The sequence below is a fragment of the Stenella coeruleoalba genome (genome assembly GCF_951394435.1).
Source record: "Stenella coeruleoalba genome assembly, chromosome: 19".
Taxonomy (NCBI): Eukaryota; Metazoa; Chordata; class Mammalia; order Artiodactyla; family Delphinidae; genus Stenella; species Stenella coeruleoalba.
In genome coordinates, this window is record NC_137165.1 from 15,061,543 (window position 1) to 15,081,932 (window position 20,390).

At 37.9% G+C, this 20,390-nt stretch overlaps 1 protein-coding gene across 1 annotated transcript in view; it reads right to left on the bottom strand.

The window, feature by feature from the left end:
- NSRP1 (nuclear speckle splicing regulatory protein 1) overlaps window positions 1-20,390 on the bottom strand; it is a 66,507-nt gene that overhangs the window by 9,551 nt on the left and 36,566 nt on the right. The window contains exon 3 of the mRNA XM_079905147.1: window positions 6,600-6,656. Within this exon, the coding sequence (XP_079761273.1) occupies window positions 6,600-6,656 (57 nt within the window). The remainder of the gene's footprint in view (window positions 1-6,599; window positions 6,657-20,390) is intronic.

Consider the following 20,390-nt stretch of genomic DNA (forward strand, 5'->3'; position numbering starts at 1 on the left):
GGATACTGGTCCATAATTTTCTTTTCTTGTGGGGTCCTTGACTGGTTTTGGTATCAGAATAATGCTGCTCACAAAAAATAAGTCTGGAAGAGTTCCCTCCTTCTTTTTTTTAAAATTTTATTATGCAGTCTCTGCAGAGACTGTCAAAAATTGCCAGTGCCAACTATATTTCAAGTCGTCATGGAAGGGTATGGGGAAAAGTTTTCAATTAGCAATATCACACCTCGGATAAACCCCATTGGCTATGATACTGCCACTGCACAAGTCCCCCCTCTTCTGTTTTCTAAAAGAGTTTGAGAAGGATTGGTATTAAATCTTCTTTAAATATTTGGTAGAATTCACCAGTGAAGCCTGGTCCTGGACTTTTGTTTGCTGGGAGTTGATTACTGATTGAACTCCTTACTAGTAATCAGTCTATTCAGATTTTCTATTTTCTCATGATTCAGTCTTGGAAGATTGTATGTTTCTAGGAATTTATCCAGTTCTTCTAGGTTGTCCAATTTGTTGGAATATAATTTTTCATTTTCTTACACTCCTCTGTATTTCTTTGGTATCAGTTGTAATTTCTCCTCTTTCATTTCTGATTTTATTTATTTGAGCCCTCTCTTTTTCTTAGTGAGCCTAACTAAAGGTCTGTCAATTTTATCTCTTCAAAGAACCAGCTCTTCAGTTCACTGATCTTCTCTATTGTCTTTTTAGTGACTACTTCTTTTTTTTATTTTATTTATTTACTTATTTATTTTTTGCGGTACGCGGCCTCTCACTGTTGTGGCCTCTCCCGTTGCGGAGCACAGGCTCCGGACGCGCAGGCCCAGCCGCTCTGCGGCATGTGGGATCCTCCCAGACCGGGGCACGAACCCGTGTCCCCTGCATTGGCAGGCGGACTCTCAACCACTGCGCCACCAGGGAAGCCCTTTTTTTAAAATAAATTTTTATTATTTTTTTTTGGCTGTGTTGGGTCTTCATTGCTGCACACGGGCTTTCTCTAGTTGTGGCGAGCAGGGGCTACTCTTCATTGTGCGTGGGCTTCTCATTGCAGTAGCTTCTCTTGTTGCAGAGCATGGGCTCTAGGCACACGGGCTTCAGTAGCTGTGGCTCACGGGCTCTAGAGCACAGGGTCAGTAGTTGTGGTGCACAGGCTCAGTTGCTCTGTGGCATGTGGGATCTTCCCAGACCAGGGCTCAAACCCGTGTCCCCTACATTGGTAGGTGGATTCTTAACCACTGCACCACCAGGGAAGTCCCTTAGTGCCTATTTCTGCTCTAATTTTTACTATTGCCTTCCTTCCGCTTTGGGCTTCATTTGTTCTAGTTCTTTTAGATTTCAGAATTTTGTTTCTTGAGGCAGGCCTGTATTGCTTTAAACACCCATCTTAGAACTGTTTTTGTTGTATTCCACAGATTTCGGTATGCTGTATTTCCACTGTCTTTTACCTCAAGGTATTTTTTGTTTCTCCTTTGATATCTTCACTGCCCTATTGGTTGCTCAGTAGCATGTTGTTTAATCTCCACATATTTGTGATTTTTCCAGCTTTCTCCTTGTAATTTCTAATTTCATACCACTGTGGTTGGAATGATGCTTGATATGATTTCAATCTTTTTAAATTGATTAAGACTTGTGTTGTGGCCTAGCATATGTTCTATCCTAGAGAACGGTCCATGAGCACTTGGGAAGAATGTATTCTGTTGCTTTTGGATGGAATATTCTGTACCTACCTATTAAGTCCATCTGGTGTAATGTGTCATTTAAGGCCAATGTTTCCTTATTGATTTTCTGTCTGGATGATCTACCCATTGATATAAGTGGGGTATTAAAGTCCCCTGCTATTATTGTATTGCTGTCAATTTCTCCCTTTAGGTCTGTTAATATCTGCTTTATATATTTAGGTGCTCCTATGTTGGGTGCACAAAAATTTACAAGTGTTATATCTTTTGTTGGACTGATCCCTATATCATTATGTAATACCCATCTCTGTCTTTTATTAAAGTCTTTGTTTTAAAGTATATTTTGTCTGATATTGGTATCCTCACCTTTCTTTTAGTTTCCATTTGCATGAAATATCTTTTTCCATCCCTTCACTTTCAGTCTGTGTGTGTCCCTACATCTGAGGTAAGCCTCTTGTATACAGTACATAGATGAGTCTTGTTTTTTTACCCATGCAGCCATTCTATGTCTTTTGATTGGAGAATTTGGTCCATTTACCTTTAAAGTAATTACTGATATGTATGTACTTATTGCCAACTTGTTAATTGTTTTCTGGCTGTTTGTAGGTCCTCTCTGGGGAAATACTTTAATGTTCCTCCTCCTGCTTTCAGGCCATCAAAATCTTATCTAGAGTTTCAGGCCAGCTCACCCCCTACCTCTTAAACGAGACCATCTCTGAGGGCTTTTACCCCCAATTAGGTCTTTCTTTTGAAGTCTGATGGCACATTCTGTACTGCAATATATAGTTCCTAAGAATACTCCTGATGTTATTATTTTCTAATTATTTCACAAATCTTAGCCTCTTGTCCCAACTTGTAAGTTCCTGAGGTACAGAAAGTACACATTTTAACTTTTTCTTTAATTGGTACATTGCCTAATGCAATGTGGAACATAAAAGTGATTCTTTTAAGTGATAGGGTAGATAGTATAAATTATTCAAAGAACTGACCTGATATTCTCAGGTTTTTACGTGTCAACAATTAGACTGGAATGATGTACATGCCAAATTAAAAACTTTTTTTCTGGAATATTGCTTAAGATATTAAAAAATAATAATTTTTAAAAACATTTCAACATTTACTTTAACCTCAGAAAAACAATAATTCTCCTGCCTACATGGTGAATTAGCACTGCTGCTCCTTGCCCAAAACCAACCTGGAAAACTCAGAGGAGGAAAACATGGAATCCAAGAAATCATCACCATCACACCAACAAAAAGCAAGGGAAACAGGACACTAAATTGTTTTAAATTGATAACTTACTTTTTTGTATACTGGGAGAGTGGCAAGAGGGCATGTGTGTAGATATAGGGTATTGTCAATTAACTTAAGTCCCAAAATATATAAAGTAAAAACTGAACAGAAATCTAAGGAAAAACAGACAAGTCCAAAACTATAATAGGGGATTTTAACATATGCCTCTCAGTAATTAAGAGACCAAAAAAATTAGTATGAATATATATGGATTCACACAACTGGCCAAAAAACACCATTTAGAATATTTTTTCAAGCATCAAAGGAATATTTATTAAAAACTACTGGACCACACAGTTAATCTCAACACATTTTTTAAAGACATGAAACAATACAATGCATCATCTTGGAACACAAAGAAATCATGTTAAAAAGGAAACAAAAAACCCCTATATTAAGTTCTAAATAACCCACAGATCAAAGAAGAAATCATAACAAATTATAAAATATTTTGAACTGAATAAAAAGTACTACTTACCAAAAACTTGTGAGATAAGCACAGCTATAGCAGTGCTTAGAGGAAAATGTATAGCTTTAAACACATTAGAAAAGAGAAAGGGCTTTTGAAAACAGCTATGCACTCATCTCAAAAAGTAAGAAAAATAACAAAATAAACCCAAAGAAAGCAGAATGAAGAAAACACTAATTTGTCAGGACAGAAAGTAATGAATGAGAAACAAACTTAACCCACTAAATCTTGGGACTGTCAGACTTTTATATTTTTTTCAATCTGGATAATTACAGTGAAAGAAAAGGAAAATCACAGGCCAATCTCACTGATGATAAAAAAAAGAAAAACTCCTTAACACTTAAAACAAAAATCCTTAATGAAATTTTAGTAAACCAAATGCAATGGAACATAAAAAGAAGAATACTCTATACCTATATTGTGTTTATATCATTTATGTGAAGTGATCATTACTGATTTTCTAAAGTTAAATTGATCTTTACTGATATGAATATAGTTCATGCATGACTTTCAAAAAATAAAACACAACAACAAACAAAACCTCAAACCAAGACCAGAAAAGAACTTCCTTAGCTTGAAAACAGATATCTACCAAAAACCTACAGGAAATATTATTTTAATGATGACATATTAAAAGTTTTTCCAGTGAAATAGGGAATAAGATAATAATGTTGACAACATCAGTTCTGTGCACCTGATGGCCAGATAAAAAACTGATGGGAGAGGAGAAGAGGGGAGAGAAGGGAAGGGGAGAAAAGAAAACAAAAGAAAAAAAAAAAAGAGAAAAGAAAAGAAAAGGACTTCCCTGGTGGCACAGTGGTTGGGAGTCCGCCTGCTGATGCAGGGGACATGGGTTCGAGCCCTGGTCCAGGAGGATACCACATGCTGTGGAGCAACTAAGCCCACGTGCCACAACTACTGAGCCTGTGCGCCACAACTGCTACTGAGGTGCGCCATGGCTACTGAGGCCTGCGCACCTGCAGCCTGTGCTCCACAACGGGAGAGGCCACTGCAGAGAGAGGCCTGCGCATTGCAGTGGGGGGTGTCCCCGCTCGCCACAGCTGGAGAAAGCCTGTGCACAGCAGCGGAGACTCAACGCAGCCAAAAATAAATAAATAAAAAATTTAAAAAAGGAAAGAAGAAAGGTCTAACAGATAAAGTACCCCATTTCTAAGAGTATTTTCTCTTAGATTTAGTAAATACAATCAAGGTGGTATTCTTCATGATAAAAGTTAGTTTGAGATTAAAGCAGAAGAGTTGAATCATTCAAGTGGGGAAAATAAGGTGAAAGGTAGTATAGCAGCAGCAGGCAGGTGAGAGGCAGAAGAGCTGTAGCAGCATCCCCAATTTCCAGGCAAATTATGAAAAAGTCCCACTATCAAAAAAGTGGATTTGAACAAGCCAGAGTTAAGAAAAAAATCAGATTTGGGACTTATGCTTTAAGTGAATAAGAAAAGGCAACACAGGGACTTCCCTGGTGGCACAGTGGTTGGGACTCCACGCTCCCAGTTCGGGGGGTGGCCCTGGTTCGATCCCTGGTCAGGGAGCTAGATCCCACATGCATGTTGCAACTAAGGAGCCGGGTCTATCAAATTAATTAATTAATTAAAAAAAAAAAAAAGGCAGGGCTTCCCTGATGGCGCAGTGGTTGAGAGTCCGCCTGCCGATGCAGGGGACACGGGTTCATGCCTTGGTCTAGGAGGATCCCACATGCCGTGGAGCGGCTAGGCCCGTGAGCCATGGCTGCTGAGCCTGTGCTCCACAACGGGAGAGGCCACAACAGTGAGAGGCCTGCATACCACAAAAAAAAAAAAAAAAAAAAAGGCAGCAAAAAATGTGAAAAGAACACTAGAAAACAAGATACCTACATGACTTGGTGAAGTCACCAGACTCTCTAGAACTAATTCTCTCATCCACATAGTGAAGAAACTGAACTTGATGGTCTTTCTAAAATTCTACTGAGCTCTAAAATTCTAATTCAAAGCACTCCAGCACTTAAGCTAAAGAATCAAAGTTTTTAATGTTATGTGTGCATTAAATCATTTTGAGGCTAAGTTACATGTTATATCTCATATGACACTAAGATATTATCTTAAAGTAACTAAATACATAATTCTGTGCCCATTCCCCAAGGAGGCAGTAAAACACAGAGGCTAAAAGCTTGGGCTCTGCAATTTCACTGCCTGGGTTTGAACACAACTTAACCATTTACTAACTATGCGATCTCATGAAAGTCACATAAATATTTTTTGCCTTCATTTCCTCAACTACAAAATAGAGATTATAAGAGCAATTATCCTAAAATAGGACTGCTGTAAGAATTAAAGGTAACTCTTAGAAAGGAGTTACCATAATGTCTGGCTCATAGAAAGTGCTTAACAAATTTATCCTTAAGCAGGATTCTAGATACACAAGGGAAAAACAGGTGCCCAAAATTAAAGAAAATGTGGAGGAAAAGGAATTAAAATTGAAAAGAAAGGTACTCTGCCACTGTTTAATTTCATTATTTTCTACTGCAGCTAAATCTAAAATACACTGGTACAGTATTAGAAAAATTACTAAAACTCCAGGCCTAGTTCTGTAATGAGCTGTGTGATCATGAGGGGTAAACATCCTTTTGAAGTTTCAAACTTCTTTATCAGGACCATGGGCAGGTTTGTGAGAATTTTAAAAAGATAATGTATGTATAAGTACTTGGAAATACTATACAGTATACATAAATATAAGGTGCTGGCAAGTCTACCGAAAATCACCTGACATTCCCCTTCCTTGCTAGATGAGTTTGAAATAATTATAAAACTGCAAAATCATTTTGGTTGTATCCTTTGTTTTTTTTTTAGCAAGTAAGCTCATTAGCAGAAATTATTAAACCATGTAATCCATCGTCAGACTAAGTCATATGAAAGCAGAAATGGGTTTAATCTACAACACAGCAATAAGGAGCTAATTCTTCACTGTGTTTTTCTCCTTTAAAATTTATACAAGAAACCTGAAATCTATGTAAATCAAGAAACATCTTACACATTTTCAGAAAACAAGTGTCAAGATAAAATTTTTCCTTATACACCCTTACTCTCTTTAGTCTCAGGTACCTAATAACAAAACTGATACTTTAAAATGTGAGCTGAACTACTTACTTCACCAGATGCATTTAATTCACCCTTCTACCTTACCTGTTTCATTGCTTGCTTCTTAGCAGCTTCTCTCTGAAGGCTTTCACTCACGGAGGTCTATAAAACAGGAAAATGCTGTCACTGTTTCAACCAATTTAAAACTTCTTTTCCAGTATTCTGGTTGGCAACTAGTCCCTTACTTACGGTTAAAAACAGAAAGATAAAAAAAAAAAAAAAAAAAAAACCCAGAAAGATAATATTATGAATTAAATTAACATTTTCAAGGTCTTCACCCTAAACTTTAGGAAACGAATGAATCTTCATTATAAATCATCAGGGTGTAAGAGAAAATAAAATGGTACAGGACAAGATGAGGTAACATGGGTTTTCAGTCCCAGCTTCACCACTAAGTTGTTCAACTTCTATGGATTTCAATTTGCTTTGTGTACATATGTGAATGTGCGCGTGTTGAGTGGGGGAAAATTGGTCCCTTCCAATACTAAAATGGTATGATTCCCAGCAACAAAAAGCACATTATTTTAATATTCACCACTGAATATAGTATATCAAACTCTTAGTACATGCTGAAGGCTCAGCGACAGCCAGGACTATCTGTCATTATTATCATTCAATAAATATGTACTGAAAAGCCTACCATAACAGGCATTGTTCTAGCTCCTGAAGACAGCAGAAAAACAAGAACAGTCTCTGTGCTTGAGAGATAAATGGTCTGAAAGGGAAGACAGATAACTAAAAGAGATAATCACAATATAAATGTGATAGGCAATATAACAAAGGGATTAAAAAAAGGGCTGCAGGAGAACAGAGCAGGAGACTAAATGTATAAGGAATCAAGAAAGCCTTCCCGGGCTTCCCTGGTGGCGCAGTGGTTGAGAGTCCGCCTGCCAATGCAGGGGACACAGGTTCGTGCCCCGGTCCGGGAAGATCCCACATGCCGCGGAGCGACTGGGCCCGTGAGCCATGGCCGCTGAGCCTGCGCGTCCGGAGCCTGTGCTCCGCAACGGCAGAGGCCACAACAGTGAGAGGCCCGCGTACTGAAGAAAAAAAAAAAGAAAGCCTTCCCAAAAGAAATATGACATTAGACCTCAATCAAAAGGAATTTCAGCGAAGACAAGAAGAGTACAGAAAGTAGTAACCACATGGGCGAAAATAAAGACTTGCAGCTAAGAAAAGAAATATAATTAGAACGCTTAGGAAAAACTGTTCCCTTAAAAGTATAAGGCCTTGTAAATATACTAACCAACAATGAAATGTACACACTAAAAGGGTGCATTTTATGGTGTGTAAATTATATCTTAAAAAAAAGACTACTAATGAATTATAGTTCTCTAGCCTATTGACATTTGCTGTTTCCAGCTATGCAGTATCAACTGGTGCATCCTTTGTTTTCCATGGCAACAAACAGAACAAAATAAACCTATTTCTAGTTTTCTATGACCATGCAGATGAATAAAGTTAATACACAAAGGCCAGACAATAATAACATAACACTTACTTAATAAATTAAAAGAAGTGTACAGGCAGAGACTAAGTTTACTTTAGGTTATAGTAAATTGACTCCAACTAGAGGAAGAGATGTTGATAACAAGAATAATAATAGTAGCTAACATCTATAGAGCAGGTGCTATTATGCTAAGTTTATTACTTGTGTATTACATGTATTACTCATTTAATTCAAATGTCCCTGTTATGTAATATGACACATTTTTCACGCATTAGAATATAAATTTTAAACATGAAAATATTAAATATTCTAGTAAGTATATCTCATGAAATTCTAATGCATTTTGTTTGTTTGTTTTTTCACGGCTTGTGGGATTTTCGTTCCCCTAGCAGGGATCAAGCCCAGGCCCCAGCAGTGAAAGCACCAAGCTCTAACCACTGGACCACCAGTGAATTCCCTCCAATGCATTTTTATGTCTCAGTCTTTCTAATTAGTGTATACTAAATATATTTTTCTTGATCATTGAGTCAGTAATGTCCTCAGGATTAACTAAAAGAGTAAATCCCAAATGCTGAACTTTCACTTATTTTTATTACTTTTTCCCACCTCTCCTCCAGTCAGTCACAGTTCACAGGCTGTTACTTTCAAAATGGTTGCTTCAACCTGAACTACTGAACTTGAAAAAACAAAACACAAGCCTGTGACTTTTTAGACTTTTATATAATATAGAAAAGGCAGACTGGGAAGGGCCTTCCAATGTAAAGTGATATATACTTTGAAATATCTCAAGAGACGTTGTTTTCATGCTTATAGCTGTTTAGAAGGATGAAGTCTGGCCTTTGAAAAACATCAGTTGTTATTACTTACGGGGTTGATAACATATGGAGACAGTAATTTTACAGATCCTATCCACCAACTTATATCCCTGGAATTCCAAGAGCATCAGTGGATGAAGAGGTAACTCTGAACCTACGCTGAAAAACTCAGGGAGGACTGTCTCCTTCTGAAGTTCATGTCTCAGTTTTCTAGCTAAAGGAACTCTAACAATGATTATTAGTGGTGATGGCTAAAATGTCAACAACCTGTTTAAATACATATACACAAAAAACTAAAAATGAAAATAGTAGCAATAAAACTTTTGTTTCAGTAATAGTGATCCTATATAAAAATCAGTAAATGTATTAAATGACATTTTAATCCTTATCTTCTACATAACAAACATAAGAAACTGTAGTCTAGATTCATACTGGAGACAAAATAACTGGTAAAATTAAACACAAGAGCAATAAGATTTTATATTTTAAAGGTCAAGTCTTTCTAAGTTTTAAGAGATATCCTTAAATTAAAATACCAATACAAATGTTAAGACAACTTTTAATTTAGTCTGGTTTCCATGAAAAAGGATATGCAAGAGAAGATAAAAATGAGAAAAGCAGGTTGTCCTGCATAAGTCAGGGAAGGTTTCACCTTATTGAACTCAGCAAGAGAAGAAACAGATTTCATACATGTGCCCTATGAATAAAACAAAACTAAAATATGTAATAACTGCCAACATGTCAGCCTCTAACTTTAGAGTTCCTGTACTGCATGGCATAAGGGGGAAGTACAGAATGACGGTCAAAAGTGTAGGCTCAGGAATCTGACTGCCTTTCAAACTATTCCCTCTCTCTTACTAGCTGTATTATTTCAGATATGTTACTCATCTATATAATAGTACCTATCTCACAAGGTTGTTTTGAGGATTAAATGAGATAACATGTAAAAAGTACTTGGCAAGTATCTGGCTTATGCAAGTGCTCAGTAAAGGTTAGCTATCATTACTACCATTATTATTACTATGCTCATATTTAAGAACATTTTGGGCTGAAGAAATGTTTATATTTAAACAAATTAAAATTAAGTTATGTGAAAACAGTAGTTATAAGTTTTTTTCCCTTGGAGTATTACAGTTAAACCAAAGTGTTCACCAGAAAAGCATGTACACTATGTTCCACTTTATAGTATATTTATCAGTGTGTTTAATAAACATAAGATTGGCTTACTTGAAGATGGACAATATGATTCAATTTGCATCTACTGAAATAGAAGAGTCTATCCTGTTGAATATTTAAAAGGCTGTACATGTTTTCTTTTGTGTGTTAAGATTCCTTAACGTTTCATACTTAGTACACCAAAACACAGGAAAATAGAGGATGCAAACATTTGAATCCTTTACTAGCCATGGGAGCTATGGCAGAGCTAGAAATGGGTTTTCTAGAACTAAGAGTGGTTTTACAAGCAACTATAAATGAAAATACATTGCCCCAAAGCATGAGATTAGAAAGAACTCTTCTTTTTGAGAGAGTCCTCTGCTGTGCTGCTATAATAATCATTGGATGATGGGAGCTGATAGCAAGGAATGACCAAATGAATGGACATCCTCCTTTAATAACTGCCCCGTTTGGGGTGGGAGTTCTTGTTAAAGAAGTATATTTTTTTAAACTTTATTTTGAAATAATTATACACTCACTGGAAGTTGCAAAGAAATGTACAAGAAGGTCCTTCACCCAGCACACCCCCAATGTGAGCATCTTGCATAACTGGAGTAAAATACCAACACCAGGAAATAGACTTTGGTATAAACCACAAAGTTTATTCAGATTTCACCCATTTTACATGCAAAATTTGTGTATGTGTATAGCTCTATGCTATTTTATGACATGTTTCGTGTAACTGTCACCACAATCAAGATACTTAACTGTAACATCACCACAATATTCCTTAGTGCTACCCTTTTATAGGCATACCCACCTCTCCTCCCCTCCCCGCTCCCAACCTTAATCACTGGCAACCACTAATCTGTTCTGTATCTCTATAATTATGTTACTTCAAGAACGTAACATGTTAAATAAATGGAATCATTTTGAGACTAGCTTTTTTTCACTCAGCATTATTTTAATGGAATGTATTTTGCTTAGTACACATATTACAAAACACTTCAGTTCTTGCCACAAAATATTCTAGCCTGCAAGTGACCTAAGGAAATATAGCTGTTAAAAACTGATGATGGGGGCTTCCCTCGTGGCGCAGCGGTTAAGAATCCACCTGCCAATGCAGGGGACACAGGTTTGATCCCTGCTCCGGGAAGACCCCACATGCTGCGGAGCAACTAAGCCTGTGCGCCACAACTACTGAGCCTGTGCTCTAGAGCCCGCGAGCCGCAGCTACTGAGCCCACGTGCCACAACTACTGAAGCCCGCACGCCTAGAACCCATGCTCTGCAACAAGAGAAGCCACCGCAATGAAGAGTAGCCCCTGCCCGCCGCAAATGGAGAAAGCCTGCGCACAGTAACGAAGACCCAATGCAGCCAAAGATAAATAAATAAATATTTAAAAAATAAAACAAAAAAAACCTGATGATGGAGGTTGAATGTGACCAAACCACAACACTGTCATTAACTGATTAGTTTCCAAATTAGCAGGTAGGCAATTATCTTAATTCTATGTCTGAGGACCACTTCACAGAGCAATGAGTATTCATTAATGGTGCCTTCTAATAAAATGACAAATTATGATCAGTTTTAAATTTAGGAAGACAAAGGGGCTTTATCTTAAATTTTAAAAAAATTCAATTTATAAATTGGGTCAAATACAAACTTTTTTTTGGGGGGGGGAGTCACACACAGCATGCGGGATCTTAGCTTGCGTCCCCTGCAGTGGAAGTACGGAGTCTTAACCACTGGACCACCAAAGAAGTCCTGAAGTGCAAACATTCTGACTGTCCTAAAAGCACAAAAACTACTGTATTACACTGGTGTTTCAAAATATTTAGGTTCTCTACCAAAAATCTCAGGGAAATATCCTTTAAAAAACCTGTAGTAGTTCCTTGAAAATGTTTGAACTTAATTGAACAAACATGTTCGGAGCACCCAGTATGTGTATAGCACTAAAAGTGAAGGAGGAGCCATATTTGGTCAACATCTTAATTTTTTATGTCTAATATAAGAGTTGGTACACTCACATTAGCTTTAATTCCAAATAAAAAATGAACATGAAGAAAAAGAATATAAAAACCTCATCCATTTTATATATACAACAATTCTCTCTTTCTCTACACACACACACACACACACACACACACACACACACACACAATTATAAAGGGTAAAGATGTGATCATCAAGTATAAGCACCATGATTGCAGAATTAAGGAGAACACTGCAACTGGATTTTCTTAGTCTTTATTACCTCCATTGTTCTTGTAGAGAATAAAAACTATTTACTAGTGTTTTGTTTCATTAAATTGCAGTCAGATATGACATGACTAAATGGGAGACTGTTTTAAAAACCTTTGCAGGGCTTCCCTGGTGGCGCAGTGGTTGGGAGTGTGCCTGCCGATGCAGGGGATACGGGTTCATGCCCCGGTCCGGGAGGATCCCACATGCTGCAGAGCGGCTGGGCCCGTGAGCCATGGCTGCTGAGCCTGTGCGTCCGGAGCCTGTGCTCTGCAACGGGAGAGGCCACAACAGTGAGAGGCCCGCGTACTGGGAAAAAAAAAATAAAAAAACCTTTGCAGTTAGCTCAGATAAATGGAAGAGAAAGCACATGGTTGTGCAACACCTTTCTTCCATCACTACTGGGTTGCCTCCTGAGCTGTGGTAACAATCAGAAGAGAAATGGCTCTGTATATATTACTGGAACTCCTTCATCAATACACAAAATATAGTTTAATGACACTGGGGAAAAATTACAGATACTGGACCATTATTTATATTATTAAATTATCTTTTTTCAGTCATAAACTTTTTTTAATTAAATGAAAATTCAGAAAAGGGTTTTTTTTTTTTTACAGAAACTAATCTGTTATTCCATAACTAATAAACCACAAAGGGAAAAAAAAATTACCTATGGGCTTATTTCTGAAAAAAGAGGTTTACCTATCCACTTATCCAAAACAGATCTCAGTTACAAGAAAAAACAGTTCAAGAATCAATCCTTCCTTGGGCTTCCTTGGTGGCGCAGTGGTTAAGAATCTGCCTGCCAATGCAAGGGACACAGGTTCGTGCCCTCTCCCAGGAAGATCCCACATGCCGCGGAGTAACTAAGCCCATACGCCACAACTACTGAGCCTGAGCTCTAGAGCCCGCAAGCCACAACTACTGAGCCCATGTGCCACAACTAGTGAAACCTGCACACCTAGAGTCCATGATCCGCAACAAGAGAAGCCACGACAGAAGCCTGCGCACCACAACGAAGAGTAGCCCCCGCTGACCCAACTAGAGAAAGCCCGCGCATAGCAACGAAGACCCAACACAGCCAAAAAGGATAAAAATAATTAATTAATTTATTTATATAAAAAAAGAATCAATCCTTCCTTAAATGTCTTATGGCTACAATCTTCTGTTGTGCTCTTCGAACTTAGAAATGAAAAATTCCTGTTATCTTTTCTTTAAACCTAGCAACAGATCATTTATTAAAGGTCCTACAACACAGTCATCTGTATTATGGGCTTTATTTGTCCACATTCACATGACTCTTCTAAGTACAAAGTCTGTTTAAGAGTTGTGAAAAATACAGAAAATTTTTATTATATAAACTCAGACATAAAAAGATGTGGCTCTGAACAGAAAATTTAGAAATGAGAAGATATAAATGACCATTAACTATATGAAAAAATGTTCAATCTTACCAATAACTAAAAAGATGAAAATGAAAATACTAACTTTTATCACCTATCAAATTGGTAAAGATTTTTTAAAATTATATCATCCAATACTGGCAAGGTAATGAACAAAGATATACTCCTACATTGTGAAAATGTGAAATAGTTTCAATTTAGCAAAATGTATCAAAAGAGCCTGAAAAATATCCATTTCTTTTGATCCAGTAATTCCACTTACAGTTTATTCTAAGGACATAAAAGAAGATGCACAAAAAGATTTAGGTACTATGATATTCACTGTGTTATATAATGGGATATCTAGTCACATTAGTGAAAAACTTTGAACAAAATAAGATTGGTTAAATAAGTGTATACTCTTCAACAGGAAGTTTTGTAGCCAACTGAAAATCTGTTTTCAACAACATTTAATGGTATGGGGAAACTTTAAGGCTACATGCCTACTAGTCCTTGTTCACTACTCAAGAAGCGACCCAATAATCATTCCCTCTCATACTATGGCCACACTGCTTCTTGCGTATTTTACCTTGACTCAAACCTCCCCATATCCTCATCCTCTTTGATGACCTTCTCTTTCACTTCCTCGGCTAAAACCTGGCTTTTCCCTAAAGACATCTTTCATTTGAGGCTGCTCATGGCTCATATACCCCGTACTTCAGATTAGGAGGCTGTTTCTCCTGATTCTAGTCTCAAACACTGTAGGTAAAAATCCTGTTCCTTTGAAGTTCATGCTATATGACTATGTTACCCTTACCCCTCTCTTCTCTCAATTCATGAACCCTTTATTACTTACTATCTCTGACATCTTGAGCTCAGTCTTCCTCTCTACTTTACATCGTGCCATCACCCTGGCATGCCATCATCATCCCAGATAATGCATAAACACTAACCTTGTTTTCCTCATCTCCACTTATGTTTTAATGGTTTTTAAGTCTCCCTTTTAGTAATATATTTGTCTGACTGCAGTTTAATGACTGTTTCCTCTCTACTTCAGCCACCCTGTCTCACGGTCACTCTTGTTACTATCTGCAACTGCCCCAGTTCTGAAACTGTAAACTTGTGCAACCCACCTGATAACCACCACTACTCTTCTAACTATATTTCACTGAACATAAGATGTGCATTATTTCACATTTTAACATTGCTGAAATCTGAATACACCTTACAATCAGTGGCATCATCGAATTACTGTCAAACCAGAGGTATTCTTTTTTGTTGTTGTTGTTTTGGGTTTTTTTTTGCGGTACGTGGGCCTCTCACTGTTGTGGCCTCTCCCGTTGTGGAGCACAGGCTCCTGACGCGCAGGCTCAGCGGCCATGGCTCACGGGCCTAGCCGCTCCGCGGCATGTGGGATCTTCCCAGACCGGGACACGAATCCGTGTCCCCTGCATCGGCAGGCAGACTCTCAACCACTGCGCCACCAGGGAAGCCCCAGAGGTATTCTTAATACTTTAGTTGATACTACTGCTTGCATGTGTGAATATTAAAAAGTATCAGCATCAAAACTTGTAGAATGAGCATCACTGAGTGTTGATGTAGCATTTCTTAAAATTATGCAATTTTGTGGAGATAATTTACTTTTGACTCCCATTTGGGATTATTACTTAACAAGCCTACTTCACCACCTCCAAACACCCTCCTTATAAACGTCGTTTGATGTCAGAGAGAAATGATATAGCACGGAAAAACATTGTCTGAGTGAAAAAGTGAGTCCAAAAAATACTAGATATGAAAAAGTTTTAAGAATTCCTTAACCAATTAATTTTGCTTATATTTTGTTTTATGTACGTATAAGAGTAACCTAAATTTAAAAATCTGTATCTCATTTAGACTAAAAAAAGCCTTTCAATATTGTATCGTGTACTAAATATACAATTAAAATTCTAAGTGACAGGAAAGACTGTCATATTTAATTGACAGTGTTCTTTTTTTCTTAGTGGTACATAAAATAACTGCAACCTACAATGTTTTCAATTCAATGAAATACAGTAGCTCTCTTGATCATTTATTTCCACCGTATCCTTTCTTTGATCCTATGGATGCCCCTAATCCCTTGATTCTTCCATTTTCTATTAGAATCTTTACAGTAGTAAATCTTCAACTCTTGCCAATAATCTTAACTCCTTTGCTATGCTGCCTATCTTCTATTACTCATTTGACAAACCCAAGCCCTGAATCAATCCAACCATCTGCTATCTATATTAGGCCTGCCAAGCACTTCCGTAAAATGTAATTTCTTAGTTTCTAATTGTAACTGGGCCCTAATGCTACCTACCAATTCTTCTTTTTCATTAGTCAAGTCTATCTTCTTTCTCTACCAACTATATCCAGGCCTCCTCTCTTTTTAAACCTCCTAGTCTTTGTCAACTCCCTGTAAAGACATTACCTAAGATTACTGCCACCTTTCAAAACTATTATGAAAAATTATTTTGCACAAAAAATAACACCTATGAACTTATTATCCAGCCTAACAAACAGAACATTATCAGTACACCTGAAGTCCCTATATATCCTTCCCTGATCTCATCTCCTACCCTTTCCACCCTGAATTTTGTTTACAGTCTCCTTGATTTTTTTTTATTTTTTTTGCGGTACGCGGGCCTCTCACTGTTGCGGCCTCTCCCATTGTGGATCACAGGCTCCTGACGCGCAGGCTCAGCGGCCATGGCTCATGGGCCCAGCCGCTCCGCGGCATGTGGGACCTTCCCGGACTGGGGCACGAACCCATGTCCCCTGCATCGGCAGGCAGACTCTTAACCACTGCACCACCAGGGAAGCCCCCTCCTTGATTTTTTTGTTTGTTTTGTTTTTGTTTTTTGTTTTTGCGGTACGCGGGCCTCTCACTGCCGTGGCCTCTCCCGTCGCGGAGCACAGGCTCCGGACGCGCAGGCTCAGCGGCCATGGCCCACGGGCCCAGCCGCTCCGGATCCTCCCAGACCGGGGCACGAACCCGTGTCCCCTGCATCGGCAGGCGGACTCCCAACCACTGCGCCACTAGGGAAGCCCCCTCCTTGATTTTTTTAAAAATAGTTTTGCTACATAGATATTGAAGGGGCTCAGAACATGCTACCCCAAAATATGCTGCTTTGGCATATTGATTAGTTTTGAGTTAAAGACACCTGAAAAACAGCAGATACAAGGACACTCTGACCTTCCTTTTTCTTCCTAAAAGCAGGAGATAAAATTCCCATGTGAAAGGTGCCTTCCCTGTACTAGGAGTTAGAAAAATTCTTATCACCAGAGATGGGGAGTCAAAGCCAGGAGAAATCTATAAACAGACATTGTTAGAATAACTCTTTCTTTAGTCTCCCCCAAATTTTACTTTTCCACAATTGCTACTTTTTGTTAACCTACTATATAAGCACTTAGGCCTACTCACTTCTTTGGGTTTTCATTTTTTCTTGTGAGGGCTCTCATATATGTGTAAAAGAACTTCATATGCTTTTCTCCTGCTCATAGCCCCAGCTAGAGTCTCTAGTAGAATGAAGGAGTATCTTACCTCCTTCTACAGTATACCTCACCAAATGATGTTTTACTTTACAGAAACTGAACTCGTATCCATGCCTCTGCTGATGAACATTTATTTGGGTTTCCTTTGTTTTTGCAAACAAAGAAGCTATGAACATTGTTATGCATGTGTCCTGATACACATGTGTAACCATTTAGGAGAACTGCTACACTGTAGGGAGATATATCTTCAACGTCACTAAATACTGACAAATTATTCTCCAAAGTAGTCTAACCAATTCACACTCCCACCTACCGTGTATAAATTCCCACTACTCTATCCTTGTGAACATTTTATATTGTGGAACATTTTATTCTTTAGGCAATTTTATGGGCATAAAATGATTTTGTTTTGCATTTCCCTTATTATTGAGGCTGAATTATATATTCATATAATTTATATATTTTTCATACATTTATTAGTCATATTCATGTCTTTTGTACATTTTTCTATTTGGGTTCTCTTGTTTTCTTAATGATTTGTTGGAGTTCTTGGTATACTCTGGACAATAATCTTTTCTTATTTTTATGGTTGCAAATATCTTTCCCCTATGGCTTGTGTTTTCCCTTTTAAAATGACACCTATGATATTGGCATCTTTGAAAAGAAACATCAAATAGGAACTCCTATAACTCCCTCTCACAAAACCTAAAAACCTGTGCGTCAGGACCCATGCTTAAATCTCTCCTACATGAAAACAAAGATTCCCTTCCCCCGACCCTACTGTCCCTATAGCCACCGTAAGAATCCTGGCATCCCATAAGAGCCAAAGTGGTCTACCCTTGTTGCCTCTATCCACAAACATTCCTCAACCCCAGCGCAACCTGGCCTCTGTCCCTACCACTCCATTGAAATCGTTCTAAAACCTTTGTTGTTAAACCTAATCCATAGTTTTGATATTTATCTTATTTGACTTCTCAGAAGTATCTGACCTAGTTGATCCTGGCCTTGCTTTAAACTCCCTCAAGCTCATTTCTTATCAGTTCCTCTCTTTTTATGCTCCATTCTTTTTTTTTTAAAATTGAGGTAACATTGGTTTATAACATTATACATGTATTGTATATGTAAATACAACATTCTATTTAGACTTCTGTATACACTATAGTGTTTATGATCCATTCTTAATTAGCTACTTTCATTCTCTTGAACACATCATGTCCTCTTTCCACTTCAGGACTTTGTGTATCTAACTCCCTCTGCTTGGATAAGTGACTTATCCTTCTAGTCTTGGCCTCCTTCAGGAAATCTTCCCTGACTCAAAGAATGTGTTAGATATTTGTACCCTCCTAGGTACATCTATATCTTCTCATTTTACTTATCATTCTATACTGAAGTTGTCATTTTACTTAGCTGTACCCCCTACTGACTAAAAGTTTCATAAGGACAGGGACATTGTCCATCTTATTTAAACACTTCTGTAACTTCACAAACTGGCAACATGACTGGCACACTAAGTATCTGTTAAATAAATAAGTTCAATTTATGGTTGTGTTTTCCACTACTATCACATTTTCTGTGTGTGATATTACAAGCTTTAAAAACTTGCTCAGCTTCTGATCCAGCAATTCCACTTCAAGAATTCATCCCTAGGAAATAATCTCAAATGTGTACAAGAATGCCTTGCGGGATAATGGAATTTGTAAAATCAAAAAGCTGGTAACCACTCTAAGATTCAACAGCAGAATGGTTAAATTACGGTTTATTCATATAATGGAATGCGATATGACCATCTAAAATGATACTGCACATCTTTTTTTTTTTTTTTTTTTTTTGTGGTACGCGGGCCTCTCACTGTTGTGGCCTCTCCCGTTGCGGAGCACAGGCTCCGGACACGCAGGCTCAGCGGCCATGGCTCACGGGCCCAGCCACTCTGCGGCATGTGGGATCTTCCCGGACCGGGGCACAAACCCGTGTCCCCTGCATCGGCAGGCAGACTCTCAACCACTGCGCCACCAGGGAAGCCCTGCACATCTATTTAGTATTTAAAATATACATACATATTCTTCAACCAAGAAGCCTCATTATGGAAATATGTCATTGAAATAAAAGCACCAGAGTATTAAAAAAAAAATTGAAATGTCCAACAATAAGAAAACAGCTGAATAAATTATGGTCCAAATATACTATAAAATATTATGGAGCTGCTGCCCAAACGTGTACAGTGGTTACTTCTGAGTGATGGGATTAACAGTACTTTTAATTTTTCTTTCATACTTTTCTGTATTTTCTAACTGGTCTATAATGACTACGTATTTTTATATAACAAGAAGTTATTCTGATTTATTAAGTAAACAGAAGTTATTCTAATTTATTAATTAACAAAAGCATCTTTAAGACCCTACTCAGAACTGAAAGTTAATTATGCTTAGTATCTTGACCAATTTTGCAGAATAGGAAGTGCCACCTGCCTTTGTGTGGTCAAAATTTCTAATTCCACACCTTCAGCCAGTTAGTATTTAATGTTGGTTAGGTCACTCTATGCCAACACCAAGAAGGAGTTGAGAATATACTCTACTTTTTAAAGAAGTTACCATTTAGTTAAGGAAACAATTAAACAACTAATACTTTTATACAACTAAAGAGCAATCAATACCAACATAATGGCATTTATTCATTCATTTAAATATTTACGGACCATATGCCATGTTCAAGGCACTATTCAAGATGTTGGAGGAAAAATTATAAACAAAAACCCCTGCCCTCAATGAGCTTATAAGGGAACAGACAATAAACAGACAAAATTTATGTCAGATATGTTGCGTTCTATGCAGAAAAATAAATCAAAGAAGAGTAGAGGCAGGAGTGGATTGAATTTGAAATAGGATCTTCGAGGAAGGTCTCAATGAGAACATAAAATTTGAACCAAGACCAGTAGAAGATGAGAAAACAAGTCACAATGAGATCTGGAGAAGAGCTTTTCAGGCACAGACAATAGGCAAGAACATACCAGATACGTCCAAGGAGGAAGGCAAGGATGGAACAGTGAGTGAAGAAACAAACTATAAGTATTAGAGTTCAGGGAAAGGAAAATCATGGTCTGAGAGAATCAAAGAATCATCTATGGAGGAAGAAGGATGAGGCCAAATTTAGAAAGATGGGTAACAGTGAAAAAAGATTGTGGGGACTTCCCTGGTGGTCCAGTGGTTGAGAATCCACCTTCCAATGCAGGCGACGTGGGTTTGATCCCTGGTTGGGGAACTAAGATTCCACATGCCACAGG